General features: G+C 43.5%; 4 protein-coding genes across 8 annotated transcripts in view; 1 reads left to right on the top strand and 3 right to left on the bottom strand.

The window, feature by feature from the left end:
• LOC113210207 (uncharacterized) overlaps window positions 1–1,432 on the top strand; it is a 12,098-nt gene extending 10,666 nt beyond the window's left edge. Inside the window, exons 2-5 of one of the 2 annotated variants that reach the window (XM_052265204.1) lie at window positions 182–427; window positions 519–759; window positions 869–957; window positions 1,056–1,432. In XM_052265204.1, the coding sequence (XP_052121164.1) occupies window positions 182–427; window positions 519–759; window positions 869–957; window positions 1,056–1,136 (657 nt within the window). In that variant the 3' untranslated portion in view covers window positions 1,137–1,432. The remainder of the gene's footprint in view (window positions 1–181; window positions 428–518; window positions 760–868; window positions 958–1,055) is intronic. The other variant, XM_052265205.1, reaches the window with a different exon arrangement.
• On the bottom strand, window positions 1,211–9,806 carry LOC113210215 (FERM domain-containing protein 5). Of its 2 annotated transcripts, XM_026428088.2 has the most exons (14): window positions 9,554–9,806; window positions 9,054–9,158; window positions 8,921–8,963; window positions 8,662–8,838; window positions 8,376–8,587; window positions 8,125–8,277; window positions 8,025–8,039; window positions 7,808–7,896; window positions 7,511–7,728; window positions 7,219–7,383; window positions 6,137–6,670; window positions 5,021–5,221; window positions 4,672–4,948; window positions 1,211–4,591 (listed from the first exon to the last, which is right to left on the bottom strand). In XM_026428088.2, the coding sequence occupies exons 1-13, from the start codon at window positions 9,647–9,649 to the stop codon at window positions 4,689–4,691; spliced, it is 2,268 nt and encodes a 755-aa protein (XP_026283873.1). In that variant the 5' UTR covers window positions 9,650–9,806; the 3' UTR covers window positions 1,211–4,591; window positions 4,672–4,688. The 2 variants fall into 2 exon arrangements, with proteins under 2 accessions (XP_026283873.1, XP_026283875.1); XM_026428090.2 differs by lacking the exon at window positions 6,137–6,670.
• Window positions 9,807–9,983: 177 nt separating this feature from the next.
• Window positions 9,984–12,518, bottom strand: LOC113210220 (putative SERF-like protein). The gene is made up of 3 exons (XM_026428097.2): window positions 12,186–12,518; window positions 11,485–11,596; window positions 9,984–11,408 (listed from the first exon to the last, which is right to left on the bottom strand). Exons 1-3 carry the CDS (start codon window positions 12,190–12,192, stop codon window positions 11,330–11,332), a joined length of 198 nt encoding a protein of 65 aa, XP_026283882.1. The 5' UTR covers window positions 12,193–12,518; the 3' UTR covers window positions 9,984–11,329.
• Window positions 12,519–14,834: 2,316 nt separating this feature from the next.
• The window catches only part of LOC113210216 (solute carrier family 22 member 5-like), a 16,225-nt gene continuing 13,883 nt past the window's right edge, over window positions 14,835–17,176 (bottom strand). For all 3 annotated transcript variants that reach the window (XM_026428091.2, XM_026428093.2, XM_052265201.1), the window contains 7 exons: window positions 16,945–17,113; window positions 16,575–16,704; window positions 16,427–16,451; window positions 16,156–16,246; window positions 15,873–16,087; window positions 15,467–15,648; window positions 14,835–15,207 (listed from right to left, as the gene is read on the bottom strand). In XM_026428091.2, the coding sequence (XP_026283876.1) occupies window positions 14,995–15,207; window positions 15,467–15,648; window positions 15,873–16,087; window positions 16,156–16,246; window positions 16,427–16,451; window positions 16,575–16,704; window positions 16,945–17,113 (1,025 nt within the window). In that variant the 3' untranslated portion in view covers window positions 14,835–14,994. The remainder of the gene's footprint in view (window positions 15,208–15,466; window positions 15,649–15,872; window positions 16,088–16,155; window positions 16,247–16,426; window positions 16,452–16,574; window positions 16,705–16,944; window positions 17,114–17,176) is intronic.

Below are 17,176 nucleotides of genomic sequence, written 5' to 3'. Positions count from 1 at the left end.
GGAAAAAATAGGGAAAAAAAGCCCGATATAAACAGGAAAAAATCGAAACAACAGAGAAATTGGTTTGCGCTTGTATTTTTGTCAAGGGACCCCCCCCTCCCTCCCCCCCACCTCGCCTCGCACTAACGTCCTTTGGGCGCGGGGAAGGCCATGACACTCTCTCTCTCTGTCGCACGCCCAGGCCGCGGTGCAGAGGCTGCGCGGGCAGGGGGCCGTCCTCCGCCAGGCCCTGCGCGACCAGGACGCCGTCACGGAGCGCGCCGCCCGGGAGGCGCTCCTCACCAGGGCGCGGCTGCGCGGGGCACAGCGCGCCATCCTGGCGGCCGAGGCCCGGGAGCGGGAGGAGCAGGGCGCGACGGCGGCGGGTAGGAGGGCGGACGCGCTGCGGGCGAGGGACGCCGCGAGGAGGGCGGCGGCAGAGGCGCAGGTGAGCCCGTGTGAGCTCGTCTCCCCTTTGTCGTGGACCCCACCCTGACCCTGACCTGACGGACGGCTCCTGTCGCTCCTGTTTCTGTCAGCTCCGGGTCGAGGTGCTTGAGGACCCCGCCGGGCAGGCGTTGCGGCGGCGGCACGCTCAGGCAGGCGCCCTGGTCGCCCAGGTCGCCGTCGAACTCGGCAGCCTGGAGGAGCAGGTCCGCGCCCTGGCGGCCGCCGGCGCACAGCTGCAGGAGGTCGCGGCCGGCGACGACCCCGACCGCCAGGAGCAGAACCTGGAGCGCCGCACCGCACAACTGGAGGCTCGCTGGGCTGGCTTGGCAGGTGCGTGGTGAGGATTGGGGGGGGGGGCCTGTGCTGTAAATCAATCAATCAATCAATCAATCAATCAATCGACAAATGAATCCAATCATTTACGAGTGTGATTGTTTAGGTCGACTGGACATGATTGCCTCGGGGCGGACTGCCATTCCTGCGACCACTCTTGGTAGCGGTCCACCATTGACCAGACCCTTGTTCCTGGTAAGGCCAAAGACCCGTGCGAGTAAAGGTGATCTAATCACTTTTGTACCATTAACTTTTGGACGTTAGTTTCATTTTCCCTCTTTTCTTCTGCGTAGGACACTGAAGAGAGTTTTAATACCTTCCACCGGTTATGTTTGGATATCCAGGAAGTATGTTCTCTCCTGAAGAAAAATTAATTCATATCGTGTTGGGTCTGTTAGGATTAAGATTACAGTTCAGTGAAGTATTTATAATGTAAAAAGAAAATGCGTAACAGAATTTGACACATGTATTTTCCACAAATTCAAACTCTTATCTTATCCAGTTCATAGGTATAAATGCAGTACCTAAAAATGTTACAATATATGTTAGGAAGGAGGCAAAGCATTAGCTTTTTGGTTTTGATTTCTTTGAAATGTAGTACACATAATCAGACTGAAGTGATTTTCCTGCCTTGAAATAACATTAAAAAGATTTACAGTCTTTCCTACAACAGAGTCAACAGGCACATTAAACATTTAAGAGATATTTTTAAGTGTTTTGAGGTAGGCCAGATAAATTGCGGGTACTTTGAAACTAAAATTTATCAACAATGAAAATTTTATTTAATGTTCACAAAATTGCAAGGTAAAACATTACAATCTAGAGAAATGGGCAATCCATTTAGGTATCAACTTTCACTAAGAGTAAAGAGGATAGAATGATTGTAAGAGCAAATAGGAAAGCATTTAGAAGTGGGTAACCTGAATTAGTTCACAAGAAAAGGATTTTGGAGTTGACAATCCACAAATAAGGCTATACTAACAATAGGCACCCAAAATACATTGTACTTCACACCTTATTTTAAGGAATATCCATCATCCCACCATTCCTTAACTACAAAAATGCACCACACCTCAAAAATACATTTGTCCTCACAAATACTAGCAAACATTAGTTTTTAAATTATAATTTTTACTTGCACCAAATAAACATACAGTATCTTCTTGATTGGCAACAGTCAGAAGATGGAACAATCAGTCTAGGCTATAAAAATAAAATGAGAATATTTTCTCTTAGTTTGAGAATTACAGGAGAGTACTTCTTCCTCGCTGAGTAAGTGATGGCTCACAATTACAGAAGTAACTTAGTTTCAGTTCGCTTTAATCTAGGTATGTGCCTCATGTAATAGTGCATAAAAATATGTCACAAACATTTTAAACAGATTCATGGAAATTAATTCTCATGAAAGTTTGAGGTGAATATGAGGAACTTGTTCTTCCAGTGGCTATTGGCTAAAATGATACAGTGACCGAAAACCTGGAAACACATGGCTAAGGCAGACACTTTTCAAGCCTGTTCACTTATCTTTGGTGAAAATCACAGTGTATATTGAAAGTATCAGAGGAACAAAACCAACACACAGCTCCTGAACACCCTTTCTGCATTAGATGGATCTCAATTAAAATGAATGTGGTAGAATGTGACACTGCACGAACAACTAATTACAGTTTGCCGTGACGAAAAGAGAGCTTAGAAGTACAATATATGGCTAAGATAAATGCACAACGTCAAATGCACAGTTTTCTCACTTTAACTATGCTGAAAGCAGTTATTCAAAGTACTACTACCTATAGCATATTATTTCAAGAAAAGTCTTGGGTGAATTGAGCTGTTACAGGATTACTTTACAAGAACAAATATACCCAAATAACACATTGATCTTTTTTCCTCGGCAATTATTTTAGAGCCATAATTAAGAGTTTGGAAAATTTTGGAGTATGCTATTTAATAAACATAATAAAATTTCAACTGTAGTAAAAACTTAAAAACTTCATTCATTGGCATTACAGGAAGAAAATGGAGCAAAGACACTTTGTATTGTAATCAAAGTGTCCCTGTAGGGCAAAGTTAATTGGTTAAAATGTCCAATCAGTAGACAGCAAGAGTCTCAAGAATTCATTTGAAGGTACTGTATAAACAGCTAGAAAAATACGAATACCAGCCAATTGGAAAAGAGAATTACCCTATACAGAAGTGCTTGCTTGGAAATAAATCACACAGCATAAAAAAGGGAGGGGGGAGAGAAGGATTTAACGGCCTCTAAAGCACAAATGCAAAATTAAAGAGTCAATTTTAAAGGTGATGCAATGCTACACTCAACAATTCATTTCATTCATTTGGATTCAAACTTGAACTGTGAATAAATTAAAAAGAAACCTCAGTTAGGACTGCTAACAAAATGGATAGAGAGCAAAAAACCATACCATATTAAAAATACATAAGGTAGATAAAAGTCTGTGAATCTTTAAAAGCAATTTAAAACAAAAATCACAGCTAAAAGACAAAACAAAAGGGAATGTTTCAGAAGAGACAACTGCATTCTGACTAGGTCAGTTAAAATGGAATGATCAAAGTCAAACTGCAACATAAAGTCCACAACTTAACAGAAACATGCAAGACTTAACATTAAGAAAAACAAACATGTCCCTTACAACTAATTTTCCTACACCACCTGAGATTACATGTGCACACACAATGAAAATTAAAATAAATTTACAACAAACAAGACAAAAATGGTCATGAAAACTTCCGTTATCAAATAACGCTTCCCGTCAAAGGCATACATTGAATAATCCATGAAATTATTACAGAATATAAACTAAACCAAAGGATGATCACTTCACAACATATGGCAATATGGCAAGAAACTTATAGTAACATGTCAATAACATACTTGCTTCCAATGTCAAAATATTTCTACATCTATGAGATTCTCTGCATTTAAAGCAAAACTTTCTTGGGCACTGCACTTAATAAAAGGTTAGGGCAGAGATGTTCTGAGTAACAAGGTGCTAAGGCAGAGGTTTTAGGCCCATCAAGTGACCATCCTTCTGTCATGTGAATGCTTGCACAATACCCTTCAGTTAAGTAGTTAAACTAAGGGAAACAATGGGTTGTTCACAAAACTTTGAACTGCTTGAGCACTAAGGGTTAGATAGATAAATACATAAACCAAAACAATGCAAAAAAGTGGCAAACAAAAAAATAAAAGAAAATATTCAGAAAAAAAAACAGTATACTATACTTACTCCTATAAAACAAATAGTGGATTAAAATCTTTCTCTAAATCTACATTTATACGTCCAATCAAGTATGATTTTAGAAATCATAGCTCTTTCTTTGGCAAAAGAAAACAAAACAGAAAAAATGTTTATCATAAAAAATGCTGCACTGCTTCAATTCATAGAACTATTTTAAAAAATCAAATAAACGATAACCAACTAACTGTCAATCACATTAAGAAATCGTACCAAAAATTGGCCAGCAGCACAAATGAAAAAATTGATAAATAATGGAATGTCTTTGAGGTGTAAAATGGAACATTACAAAGCATATTATTGGCAACTGTAACATACCCAACAAAATGAAGAATGACCAGTCGGATCGGAAGAATGGCTTTTAAAAGCCAAGAATCTCGCTAATGAAAACATGAACAGTGAATATGCAGACAACAAACATTCAGTTTCGAATGGATGGCACAGCAAGAGGTAGGTCTGAAGTTGTTAGTTTACATACAAATCATATGTAGGGTAGATCTCAAGATTTGAAAATTTCATTTCCTTGTTAATTTACCACATGTCGCCTGTTGCCAAGCCTTCCTGTCATCCTCCTAGAAACAGAGTGTAATTAATAAAACACTTAAAAGTGAATGCTAAAAGAAGTTGGCAATTTTGCAAGTATGTGACATACTTGCTGTGAACGTAGTCTCACTCCATCCATGCGGTAATGCGGCCTCTCAAAAATTCCTTTGCAGGCTCATAATATAATGTTCGAATAGCTACTACCTCAGGCAAGCGACGCATGGGCGCAAGAACCCCATCATCAGGTGACTCGAGCACAAGAGCAAAAAATAACAACAGGAGGACACCAGTAAAAATCACTGCTGGCAAGAGGTAACTAGCTCGCAGCCTTACTCGGTGAGAAAGTGATTCCTGATTAGGAACTCCAGAATTCTCACCGACTCCACCTAAAATAAGATTAAGATAGAGAATTTTTTTTTGAGAGCGCTTACATTACAGACAGTAAGTAGAGTGCATACCTTGTGCAGGAACCAAAGCGCCACTGTTCAGGGACAGCTTACTTCCAGTTTTCCCTCGGGCTACTGGTGTTTGGGATCTTGATGACCTATGCGAGCGGCCCTGTCCATCAATCAGCTCTGTTGAAGACTGGTCGTAAGGCTCTCTCAGGTAGTAATCTGTGATTCCATGTACAGCACCATCCATCATATCTAAATCGCGTTCTGAAAAAGTAAACAAAATTGACGACACATGTCAAATAGAGTTAACTTTCTAATTAGAGGGGTACACCCACGAATGCAATTCAATCTGTGTGAAGCAATACATTAGTAATTACGTGTGCCTATTAAAATAAAAGTTCATGCATGGGATTTTTTTTTAAAGAATGAAGATTGTGTTGCTAATGTGACAAAATATGGACATAAAAGGCCCCCATCAAGGTTCACATATGTGGTAGAAGAAGCAAGAGGAGTTCAACCATTACTGAGCTCCTTACCCAATGAGAACAGAAACGACCTGCATCAAAGTTCACATGGTCCGCAGTAAAAGGGACAAGAGAAGTGCAGCCATGACTGGGCACCTTACCCAATTTAGATGTGCTTGCGGCAGCCATTACAAGAATAGAATGTGCAAGAGCTGGACAAAAGTAAAGCATAGAGACTCGCAAGGTATGATGTAATCTTTCAGATATGTTTCTTTCATTCGAATAGATGGTACTAATAGTGTAGATTTTCAAACATGGACATCCTGAACAAACAAAATTCATGCACTTGGACTCCATTCTATATCCATTCTTTCCTCATTACCTTCTGTACAATTTAACAAAACATTGTAGACATTGCAGGTTTGAGACACCATGCTATAAAAAACACAAACTGAGTTAATGTTAGCAAAGATGCTGTCATGCAAAGCCAACCAAATCAAACAGAAAAGCTTGCTCCTCACATTAACATTAATGCCGGGGTTTCCCTGGACAATCGACCATACAGCCACTTGCTCCTTACAGTTACTGCAAGTGCAGAGACTCAGATACTCTTCAAGTAGAGTTCACAATAAGAAAAAGACCACTATTTCTTTGACAGATAAGCTTGATGCAATTCAAGAACTCATAATAGGCAAGCAATAACTTGAAGTCTCACCTTTGTTACCCAAACCCTGATATGACATACGTTCAGATAACACACACCCAATTGATTTCAAGCTAATGCTCAGTAACTGAGGATAGATAGATTTCTGACCCCCACATTTTTTATCAGTGCACACCACAGAAGCAGTCATATCGTTATTAGTCAAACTTTGCTGGTAACTTTGAACATTTTGATTCAGCAAATAACCCTGAATACTATAGTGTGTCTCATGGGTGTATTCTGTGTCTTTTGAACCACTTTTGCATTCACTGCAAATAATTTCAAAAACTTCCCCGTGTTTATATTTATCTTCTTCATTATCATTGTTGTCATTCATTATCTCTTTATCATGGAAACTTTTTAAGAGTTTTTCATCATTATTGTCATCTTCAACATCCTCATCTTCCTCCTCATCTTCTTCTTGAATATCTTCCAAACAATCTCCAGTAAAATTTTCAGTAAGCATAGACAGAAGGCTTGATTTTCTCTTAACTTCAGTTTCATTATGGGACTGATTGTCACAGAAGAGGTTACCATAAGAACCACCTCCAAGGCAAAAGCACCACCACCAAAGCAACAAAAACAAAAAAGCAAATTACACAAGAAAGGAAATATACTTAAAACGCTTTCAACGGAGACTCATCTACAGATATCTACAACAGCTTCTAAAATTAGAACACCGGTATAGCTAATCAACACACCCACAAAAACAACTAGAGAATAAAAACAAGATAAGAAAAGGCCACTTGAAACAAGAAAGCATATATAAAAATAAATATTTTTTAAAAGGGATTTTTAAGATTTTGTACACATTTACACCCTGTAGGGATACATCTTATCATAAAATGAAGTAAAAAGTAGCCTTGTGGAATGTCTAGATGCATGCATGTTGAGCTTTAGACTATTTCACACAACTACATTTTAAATAAAGTCTACACTAAGATAGGGAAAAAAAAATCTAATGCCCTAGCACTGAGATTAAAGAAAAGCTGATTTCATCATCTAAAGTATGAATATTAACTCTATAAATAAAGAGATTGATTTCAACAAGGGGAGTATGACCTGTATCAAAGTTATGATTGATACTTTCTTACCTGTATTCCTCTGTCTAGAATGAATTTCATGGTCTTCACTAACAGTTTCTAAAAGTGGCAAATTATTTTCCAAGCAAAATGAACCTTCGTCATTTGAAGCAAGTAGACTTGGCCCACCATCTAATCTAGAATCTGGGACAGAGTGATTGGAGCGAGGAAGATAACCTGAAACAAGATAGATGTACCATTGATCCTGATCCTGATCAGTAATAGTTCATACATACTTAAAGAAGTTTGAAAAAAAAAAATTAATAGCCACTTTCACATGAGTCAACAATTTCTGGCCACTTACAAATATCACTCATGTCTGTGGGTGAGGAAGGTGTAGCAGGAACACTTGACGCTTTACGTCGCAAGCTGCCAAGGCGATTAATTGTTGGCTCTTCCTGGCGGAGGGGTCCAACTTCTTCCAGTAATTCACGTTCTGTTCGCCCAGTGTACTTAAATTTAGTGCCAAATGAGAAGAAACTGCCACCCGAGACCACAGGAACTACAGATCCTGATGGCAGACTATAAAACACATTCAAATTTTAGTTTGGTTTCTTACAACAAACTGAAGGAGAAATTGAAGGTTTGCTCAGAAACTTACGTAAAGAAAAGCATTTGCTCAATAGCACAGCGCCAAACATGTCGGCATGCGGCCCCAGTGGGACATTTAAATCCAACAGTCTGCTTTTTCTAAAACAGATAATAAAATAAAAATGTCTGAGAGTGATAGTTGTAAGTAAAACAAAAGCACAGACAAACTGAAAGATTACAAAAATAGGAAAGAGCACATGATATACAGACAATCAAGTAGTTTGTACCTTTGTCCGAGGATCCTGTAAAGATAATCAAAAACAGATAAATATTAATTTAATTTGCCATTATTCGGAAACTTAATTATACAAATTTTCCATAACTTACTTCATTGTATGTCAAGTGCACAATAAACATTTTGCCTTCATAGTTGATTTTATGCACTTCAGGCCAACGAAAATGGTGAGTTTTCCTGGAACCTTGAAATGTGAGGATGCCCAAATGATTTATTCCAAGGTACAGCTGATTACCTCGGTGGTCCTGAAGAATAGAACATAACATCATGGGCATGTGTCACACAACAGTATTACAGTAGATATAGAAATTAATCTTAAGAAATTGTTGCTGAGGAAGCAAACCTTGACTGGGTGAGGATCTACTCCATAAGTGTCTAGAACACAAGCACGACGTAGGAAGTTAGTTTCAACTTCCTGTGGTGACTGTCCATGTAGATGAGTCTGATGAAGCTCAATAATCTTTTCCTCAATTTGAGGAGTTTGTTTTAAAAGTAGTCGAAGATCTTGGACATAGTTCCCCTCATGATCTTCAGGATTAAAGTCCCCAAGATCAGCTAAAATACATAAATAAAGTAAAATTCAGACAGTCATACTGGATAAAACTCATGAAAGAACAAATTAAACAAACCTTGAACAACATATGCTGCAAGAAGTGCTGCTTCATTTGAGGTACAATAAAGACGGCCATGAAGGAGATCACGACGAAGCTGTAGGTAAACTTGATAGCGGGAGATTTCCTCTTTTAAGCGAAATGGGTCTGGTGGATAGAATTTGACTCGAAAACTGAAGAGTAACGGATCCACATCTAGTAAAAATAAGTTATTCCATGAAATACAACAAGAAATAGATGGTAACAAAAAATATTGTGAAATTGTATAGGCTTTTACATTTGACTTGTTTTAAAATTGTCTTGTTCAGGTCCAGCCAATGCTGCAATGAAGGCAATAAATAGTAAAACACTAGTGATAATAAAATAGCCATGAGATAAGAATATTGTTGATCAAAAATAAATGAACTTACTCTTTGTTTGTTCAGGTCAACATATCGAAGACCAAAGTAGTCCTTTTCTACTAAATTTAATTGCTGACAAACTTGATCTAATAGATCTTTTCCTTCATAAACGGCCTGTTACATGGAAACAAAACAAAACAAAAATCATACGGTAAGTCAACTTATTTTTTGTATACATTAATCTTGTATTACAAATTATCCAAATTTAGTACAGTTGATGCAATATTCTATTTCCTAGTAAAGTCGTCTATTTCTGTTGTAGTTGAAATAATTTTAAAAATGTTTATGACATCAATACTGCTAAAAAAACCTTAAAAACTCTGGAATAACAACAAAATCAACCTAATTATTGACGTTATAGGTTATCCTCGCTAGCCGATTCCTTAGCAACTTTAAGTATTTCATTGAGACACTATTATCACACTCAAACAAGGAAATCAGGCATGTTTCCTTCTGTTCTTAAAGGAACTCAAAGTTACAACAGTAGATTTTGAAAACCGAGCTATTACCTGAAATTCGCATTCGAGGACCTCAGTGTCATCCAGTAAGCGCACTGTGCATTTGAAGGTTGTATTTACGTCGTTCCTGCTACCAAACCTCAACATTTTGACGCAATTTTGCTCCCGAATCTATAGTGAAACCCCGATTCCTAGGATTTTTAAGAAAAACAACATGCGTAAAGAAACAAGCTATAGAATCAACATTTTTCGTGCCCCATGACTGCGGCTAGTTCTGGTCGGTCGGCTGCTCGGAAAGGGGGCGGGGTAGTGGGGGTGGGGGCGGTTGCTGTCAAACCCAAGCGGACTCTGACGTCATTCCTTCTAGCTAGGAGGCAAGATTTGAATGGTTATATCTACTTCGTTTTAGATTGGATTGGGGTCTGTGTTTTCAGTAGTGGTTTTTAATGCCAACAAGAATAAATGGTAATTATTGTCTCCATCATGTTCCCTTTTACTTCTTTATTGTTATAATCATAATAATCATGACAGTAGGATTTACTTACAATAAATACATGTCTAATCAATTGCTCAAGAGCTTTTAAAAATTAAATTTAAACTGAGACAGGATGCCAAAAGCTCGTCAGCACCCAAGCTTATGGTATAAACATCCCTTTTAAGCAGTCCTAAAGAATTTCTTTTAATATATCACATATATGTGCCATATTCCTCTACAACCCACTAAAGGCTTGACATTTAGAAGATTTTTAAAATTTACAGAAAACTAAGCCAGGTAACAACTACATTTTTGAAAGTGTGGAGGAAATTTGCACAACAATTGAGAATCAAAATAACTACCTATATGTATAAAATTGAAGACTTAGCCTTCAAAGAATGCATACATTGTGTGCAGCAATATCATGTGTCAAGGAATTCTGATAAGGTCTGATAAGGTGACAGGTGAGAATTTTATAGCATAGAGCGAAGGTCTTAAAATTGCAGAGTACTTCTAGTATGCTATACTCACCACCTCTTCATTCTAGGACAAACAATCTGTGATTTAAGTGGTTTTCATCCTAAGTTTAAAAACAGGGCAGTGATATTTTCATAAATTTTTCAGTTACAAGATAAAATACATCTGGATGTACTACTTGTATGTACTACCTATATAAAAATCATACAAAGTTCTGAATAGACTCTCACTGTCTGTTGATTTAGATCTGAAATGTGTGAATCCCATTACTAGAAATGTACCTCGAGTAAATACTATCTTAAATACTACTCAATAAAATAGTCGAAAAATTAGATGTTTGAGCAGTATTAACAGTTAAGTACAGCTCTCATTGGCTACACACACATACAAATTTGTATCAGATATACCAAATACCTAAAATAGTAGGCGGTTATCTATTTAAGTTGATGTACTTTTAATGTTGTTGGAAGTTTACAAGTGTTAGGCAACATTGGCCAGTTGTGACCGCGATAGAATGAGATTGATAGAAATACTTGCCACAATTTCATTCTAACCCAATAGATTAAAAATATGAGCTGAAATGTTAGCTCACTAATCTTATCATTAATAGCCTCGAAATTGTTTCAATGAGCAAATCTGAAATTTAAGAGAACTATTTTAATATTGCACAAAATAAAGCAGATCTCATTGTTTCACATGAGTTTTATACAGTTAATTTAGAAGTAACATTTAAAGTTATGAGGCAATTCTGCTGACATTAAAAAATCGCAACACCCTCAAAAATTGATCAAAATGGAAATGTTATGTTTTTCAGCAAAGGCAGATGAGTGATGTTCAGTGATTGTAGTGATAGTGAAACGAGTCTTGGACAGTCATTACTTCGCAGCCTGCGCCTGCTTTGCTGCAGCTTCCTCCTCTTTTTTCTTCTGTTTCAATCGCATGAGTTCGGCGTCCCTGTAAACAGAAAGAAACTTTTACAAATATTGAGGCAAGATAACTTTAAAATGACCTTTTAGGAAGCCAATTTCACCTGTGTCTCCTTTGCTCTAAAGTCATTTCTCCATCAGCTCCTCCCTTCTTTTTCATAAGCTCCTGCTGCTTCTTTTGGTTCTTTGCTCGGGCAAGTTCACGTTGATTTCCACCTAGAAACACAATTTTTTTTTTGGAAAAACGGGGTCAGTTAAACGCTTTATGCAAATAAATTGGTAGAATAATACCTATTGAAAAATCTAACATTATTTTGAACAGTTTTTTTTTTTCAGTTATCTGCACTATTGAGTATGTGTCGTTAGCATCAGAAACTTAATGAGCTAGCCGATCAACTTCAGAGCAATCACTGCTTTGAGTTCAGTAAACTTCAACTGACACAGTTATCAAAACAAACAGTATCATCAGGGAGGTTCTTTAACCTTTTCAAAACATCAGGTGACGAAATTTAAAATAAATGCAAGAGCCGACTCAAAAAAGTAGTCCTGCATAGTTTTTTTAATTCAATTCGACATTTGAAAGCCAAAATATTTGAAAACTGTGCCGACGGTTGCAAATAGAAATCCGAAGCTGGGGCGTCGAAGTTTCCAGAAAAACCAATGCTTTCGCGTGGTGCGAGGAGCCTAGGGCAGCTCAGGTGAGGGCTCCAAAGCGCGAAGTGACGGGCGCGTTGCAAGGGACGGCGAGGAAGAGTTGAATGAAATGTTCCAAAGACTATCGGAGCGCAAACCTTAAAGCACTTACGGGTCATTTTTGCCTGCTCCGCTCCTGCGCCGACACAAGACTTAGGTTAAAGCTGGGACTTCTCTCGAGTCTCTCAGGCGGTCCAGCCAACCCCTCCGGCGAAGGAGACTCCAAACGCGACTGGACTTGGGTGACAGCGGGGTGATCAGCTGTGTGGAATGCTTGGGGAGGCGAAGGAGAGCTGCAAGGATTGCCGAGAGATGCGTTACGCGTTGTGCACCAGACCGACTGTACTACTACTACTGCAACTGCCACCGCTGCTGCTCCCCACGAGTGTGTCTGTTCGTCTGCTGTTCTCCGAGCCGGGCCGGGCCGAGCCGAGCCAAGTCGTCGCGTCAACCCAAAATGCAACGCTGCGGCTGGCTGTGGCGACGACGACGGCGACGACACTGCGCAGCGAGATTGCAGCAATAAGTCTCCTCCTCTCTGCCTTGCCTGCGGATTAGCCAAACAACTGTTTTATTTGACCCACTTATTGGACGACGCAAGCAGACAGTCGTGATGATGGTGCTGTCAGGAGGAGGAGGAGGAGGAGGAGGGGGGGGGGGCTTCCAGGCTCGGTGGCCACTGCCGGACTTCCCTCACGTCCTGGACCCACCAGAGCTTCCCCGTCGTCGAGTAGCTGCGGATGCCGAGGCGGGAGGAGGGGTTAGGTCTCGACGATGATGCTCCCTCCCCCCGTTACACCTTTCTCCAAAAGTAAGAGGAACGTTCGAGATGCGCCCGCTCGTCCGCCGCGGGGCCGCGTGGCGTGGTAGGTGTACCGGGCCTCCGCGCCGGCTCACCTTGGCCGGGAGCTGCTTGGAGGGGATCCGGGTGCGGATCGGCGGTGCGGTGTTGTTGGGATGCCGCGCACCGCGTGGTGGACCGGACCGCTAAACCGGCTGACCCGCGGCGGAGCGGCGGCGGGTGTGCGGGTGACGGCCCTAAAAATACACCACCAGTGGCGTAGCCGGCAGCGCGACAAGTGTCGCGGGGCTTCTAAGTACACGATCGAGGAGGTGTTTGCGGGGTCGTTGTACCCCGGGGTGTACCTCGAGGGTAGGGTGCGCGCCAGGGTAGTGGTGGTAGCCGTCACAGAATGGCCCCTTAGGCTCGGCCGGTGTGGCGGGTTTGCCTAGTCCCTCCGCCCGGAAGGCGCGCCATGGCCCCAAGTCGGTACACAAACCCCGCAACACTGCAGCGTCCTTTCTGTTTACACCCCTCACACCATGGCGGAGCTGCGGTGGGTGCTCGAGTCGCGGGCGGTACAACACGTTGCCGGACGTCAGCAGGCAGCAGGTGGCACAGGTGGCCGCCGGCCACGAGCGGTGAACGAACGTACGCGAATCTGGCGGGACGTGTACGGCGCTACGGCGCTGGCAAACTTGTTTCCACGTTGTCGTTTATTTGCTTAATTGGTTTATCGTGACATCACAGGCATTGGCTATCACTGGAATGATGCCAGGTTGACTCAATCTTAATCAATCTATTAATTTTACTATGAAGTCACTTTGATGTCGTGGCAGATCTCTGTCACCTATGAGTTTGCCCCCCCCCCCAATCATGTGTATGCCTGGGTTATGGCATTGGCTATTTTCAGTCATTTTACGAAATGAATACAATTTACGAAGTGTGATTTTGAACGATTTGCGGGTGCCATAATTTTTGCGACATGCTCGCCCCTCTCTTGCTTAGACCTCAGTCGTTCGTTGGTTAGTCTGGTACCGGTACTGTACTTCGTGTCGCCTCTAGCTACCAAACACGACTTTGTATAGAGCTATACGTATCAGGTATCGCTTGCACTGTTGGGAATAAGTAAGATAGAACAGCATTATAAAATGTATGAAGGTATGAACGCCGTGAGTTGAAAATGTAGGTTTTGTTTAGTGTTGAAAGTCAGCTTTAAAATCTCATTTCCCCCATAGCTGATTACCCAGTGAGAAATTTTTTCCGACGACATCGTTTCGACATCGTTTTTTACGTCGGTTCGACTTAAAAGTGGTCCTGAAATCGACGGCTTTTCAACAGTTGATGTCGTTTCGATGCCGTTTCGACGTTTCACTGTCGAAAAGCCGTCGATTTCATGGCCACTTTTAAGTCGTAACGACATGAAAAACGATGTCGAAACGATGTCGTTGGATAAATTTCTCACTGGGTAATCCAATTTTGTTGACATTTTTCTGGATTTGTTTTTCCCGCCTGATATTTTTGGAATGGTTAACTCTGATATATATATGTTTGGAGTGAAGTTTACCCCTCGGGTAGGCCCGCCCCGGCCGCGCGGAGGAGGGCACCCCTTGCCTGGCTGGGCACCCTGCCGCGTCCTCGAGCTCCCCCCAGGACGGAGCCGGCGGCAGCGGCGCGTGGCTTCATCGCGCCTCACGGCCCGCAAGCGGCCCGCCCGCTTGACGCTATGGGGCCCATCAAGAGGGTCAAGGCTGCTGAAGCCGCGGGTCGGGAGGTGGGTGGATAAATTCCAGTGGTGCTGTTCTACTCTGGTTGTAGTGGGAGAAAGATGGAGTAAAACTCGCCCCTTGCCATCCTGGTGTCGTGCGGGCGGGTATACCGGCGCGGGGCACGGCGCCAAGTTGTTGTTGTCTGGGCTGCGATGCAGCCGATTTGGTATACATTGTGAGGGCAACTGCGGGGGCGCGTAGACAGTGACAGTGAGAGGGCAACGCTTTTATTGTCATCCTGTCCAAATAAATAAATAAAACAACGATGAAGAGACGGGTCGACGCGCGGGCGGCTGATAGTGCGGCAGGAGTCGGTGACCATCAGGCGGCGGCGCAAAGTCCTCGTCGCGGGCACCCACGCCCACCACGGGTCACACCGACATGACGTTCTGCTGCTGCTGCGGCGGCTGCTGCTGCTGGGCGGGCGGCTGCACCGGCCGCAGGACCCGGCCCACGGCCTTGGCCTCGGACACGCTGTTCGGCAGCACGGCGTTCAGCGTCTCGGGCAGCATGAGGGTGACGCACGCGCCCCCGAGGCACACCACGCTGAACACCAGAATGGGCATCCCCCAGAAGAACACCTCCTGCGGACGGTCAGAGTCCGCGTGACTATAGGTATTTCAATTTTTCGGTAAATTATTTGTGGGAACATAATTCAGGAGTTTTTTTTAAAGATCTCTGAATTTTTCCTTAAAAGGTTAAGTTTTTTCTCATTTTTCTGGAAATATTCCCATTTTTTCCATTTTTTTCTGGAAAAGTTTCGAATTTTCCTGGAAAATTTTCGGACTTTAAAATTTCTGCGCGTCTTGTCGACCGGCCCGGTCCGTGTTATGTTATACCCACCAGCAGCGGGGCCTGGGGCGCCACCACGGACCCGATCCTGCCGATGGTCGAGCACAGCCCGATGGCGGAGTGTCGCGCGTTGGTGGGGAACAGCTCGGCCGTGAACACGTAGAGCACCGTGAAGGACGTCGTGATGCCCAGCTTGCCCGTCAGGTACAGGATGAGCTGCAGCCACTCGAGGCCTGCGACACGAAGCCATACACACGAGAGTCCAGTTCCTCCATTCTGTCTGTATCTGTGGTTGGCATAGGGTTGGAAACCTTGGAAAGTTTTCGGAAAATTTCAGGAAAATTGCGGGAATCATCACAAAACTTCCGGGAAAATGGAAAATATCTCTGACTTTGGAAGTTTTTCGTTATTTTCAGGAAATTTTCGGAAATTTCAGCCCTAGGTTGTCCTGTCTCACCTTCGGGGAGCATCAGGAAGGCGAGCAGCGAGCCGCCCGTGACGATCAGGGCGCCGCCGACGCCGGCCCGCCGCCCCCAGCGGTCGGACACGAACCAGGCCACCACGTAGGAGGGGATCTCCACTAGCCCGGCCAGGATGAAGTTGAGGTACAGGTCGCCGGCGAGCGCCACGGACCGCATCGCCAGCCCGAAGTACACGAACGAGTTGGCCAGCCTGCGGGGGTCAGGTCAGAGGTCAGGCCGTGGGGGGCGGTGAGAGGGGGGCGCGCGCCAAGGACTCACCAGAGGACGGTGGTGAGCCACAGCCGGCGCTGCAGCAGCCCGGAGCGGAACACCTGCACGATGGGCGAAGAGTCCCACCCTCGGCCGCCCCCTGAGGAAGGGTTATTAACACGCTCAGTGAGTGTGGTCTCTGCCGCGGGTAAATGCCGCAATTTTTAACATTTAGTTTTAAAAAGGGGGAAATGAAAACGCTGGCGGTAACGTGTCACTCCAGGCGGATGTCAACGAACGACGGCTCCCCGTTGGCGCGCGGTGTGCCACCGGTACTCACCGCCCGAGGCAGCGCTGGCGACAACCTGCGGGTTCATAGAAGCGATAGCGCGGCGTCAGCACACACAGTCACCAGCATCGACGAAACGCGTCGTGCGATTGATGATTTTATTTTTTGGTTGATAAAATGGGGTTTGTTTGACGGGTACCTTGGTGCTGCGCAGCGTGAGCGGCCCGGACAGCGGCACCCGGTTGACGGCCGCCACCCTCCTGAGGATGGCCTCCGCCTCCCCCGTGCGGCCCCGCGACAGCAGCCAGCGCACCGACTCCGGGAGGAACCTGTGCGAGCAGAGAGCAGTACTTGGTACTTCAATCAAGAAGTCAAGCTGGTGCACCCCCAAAAATTCCAGTGAAAATCCAGGAAAAATCCAGGAAAAATCAAGAGAAAAATTCAGGAAAAATCAGGAGAAATCAACATGAAGAAACAGGAGAAATCAACATGAAGAAACAGGAAAATCGCTTAAATTTATAGTGGGGCCCGTGCGTCAGTCAAGTCGTCGTTTGTGGTATAGCGCTCACCACACCGCAGCCACGGACAGCGCCGCCGGGAGGTAGCCGATGCGGATTTGCCAGCGCCAGTCGGGCTGACACCAGGCCACCGCGCCCAGCAGCGCGATCCCCAGCGAGAAGAAGCAGGCCACCACGGAGCTGCCCACCACGCGCTGGCGCGCCGCCACCAGCTCCACGCCTGCAGGACCACATAAAAAAAACGTACCATCCAATTTTAAAAAAGTTAATGATAATCAAGGTA

Source organism: Frankliniella occidentalis, unplaced genomic scaffold (genome assembly GCF_000697945.3).
Source record: "Frankliniella occidentalis isolate FOCC.00 unplaced genomic scaffold, Focc_3.1 Scaffold24, whole genome shotgun sequence".
NCBI classification, from domain to species: domain Eukaryota; kingdom Metazoa; phylum Arthropoda; class Insecta; order Thysanoptera; family Thripidae; genus Frankliniella; species Frankliniella occidentalis.
The sequence above is the reverse complement of the archived record's forward strand: the minus strand, read 5'-3'. Positions and strand labels throughout refer to the sequence as shown.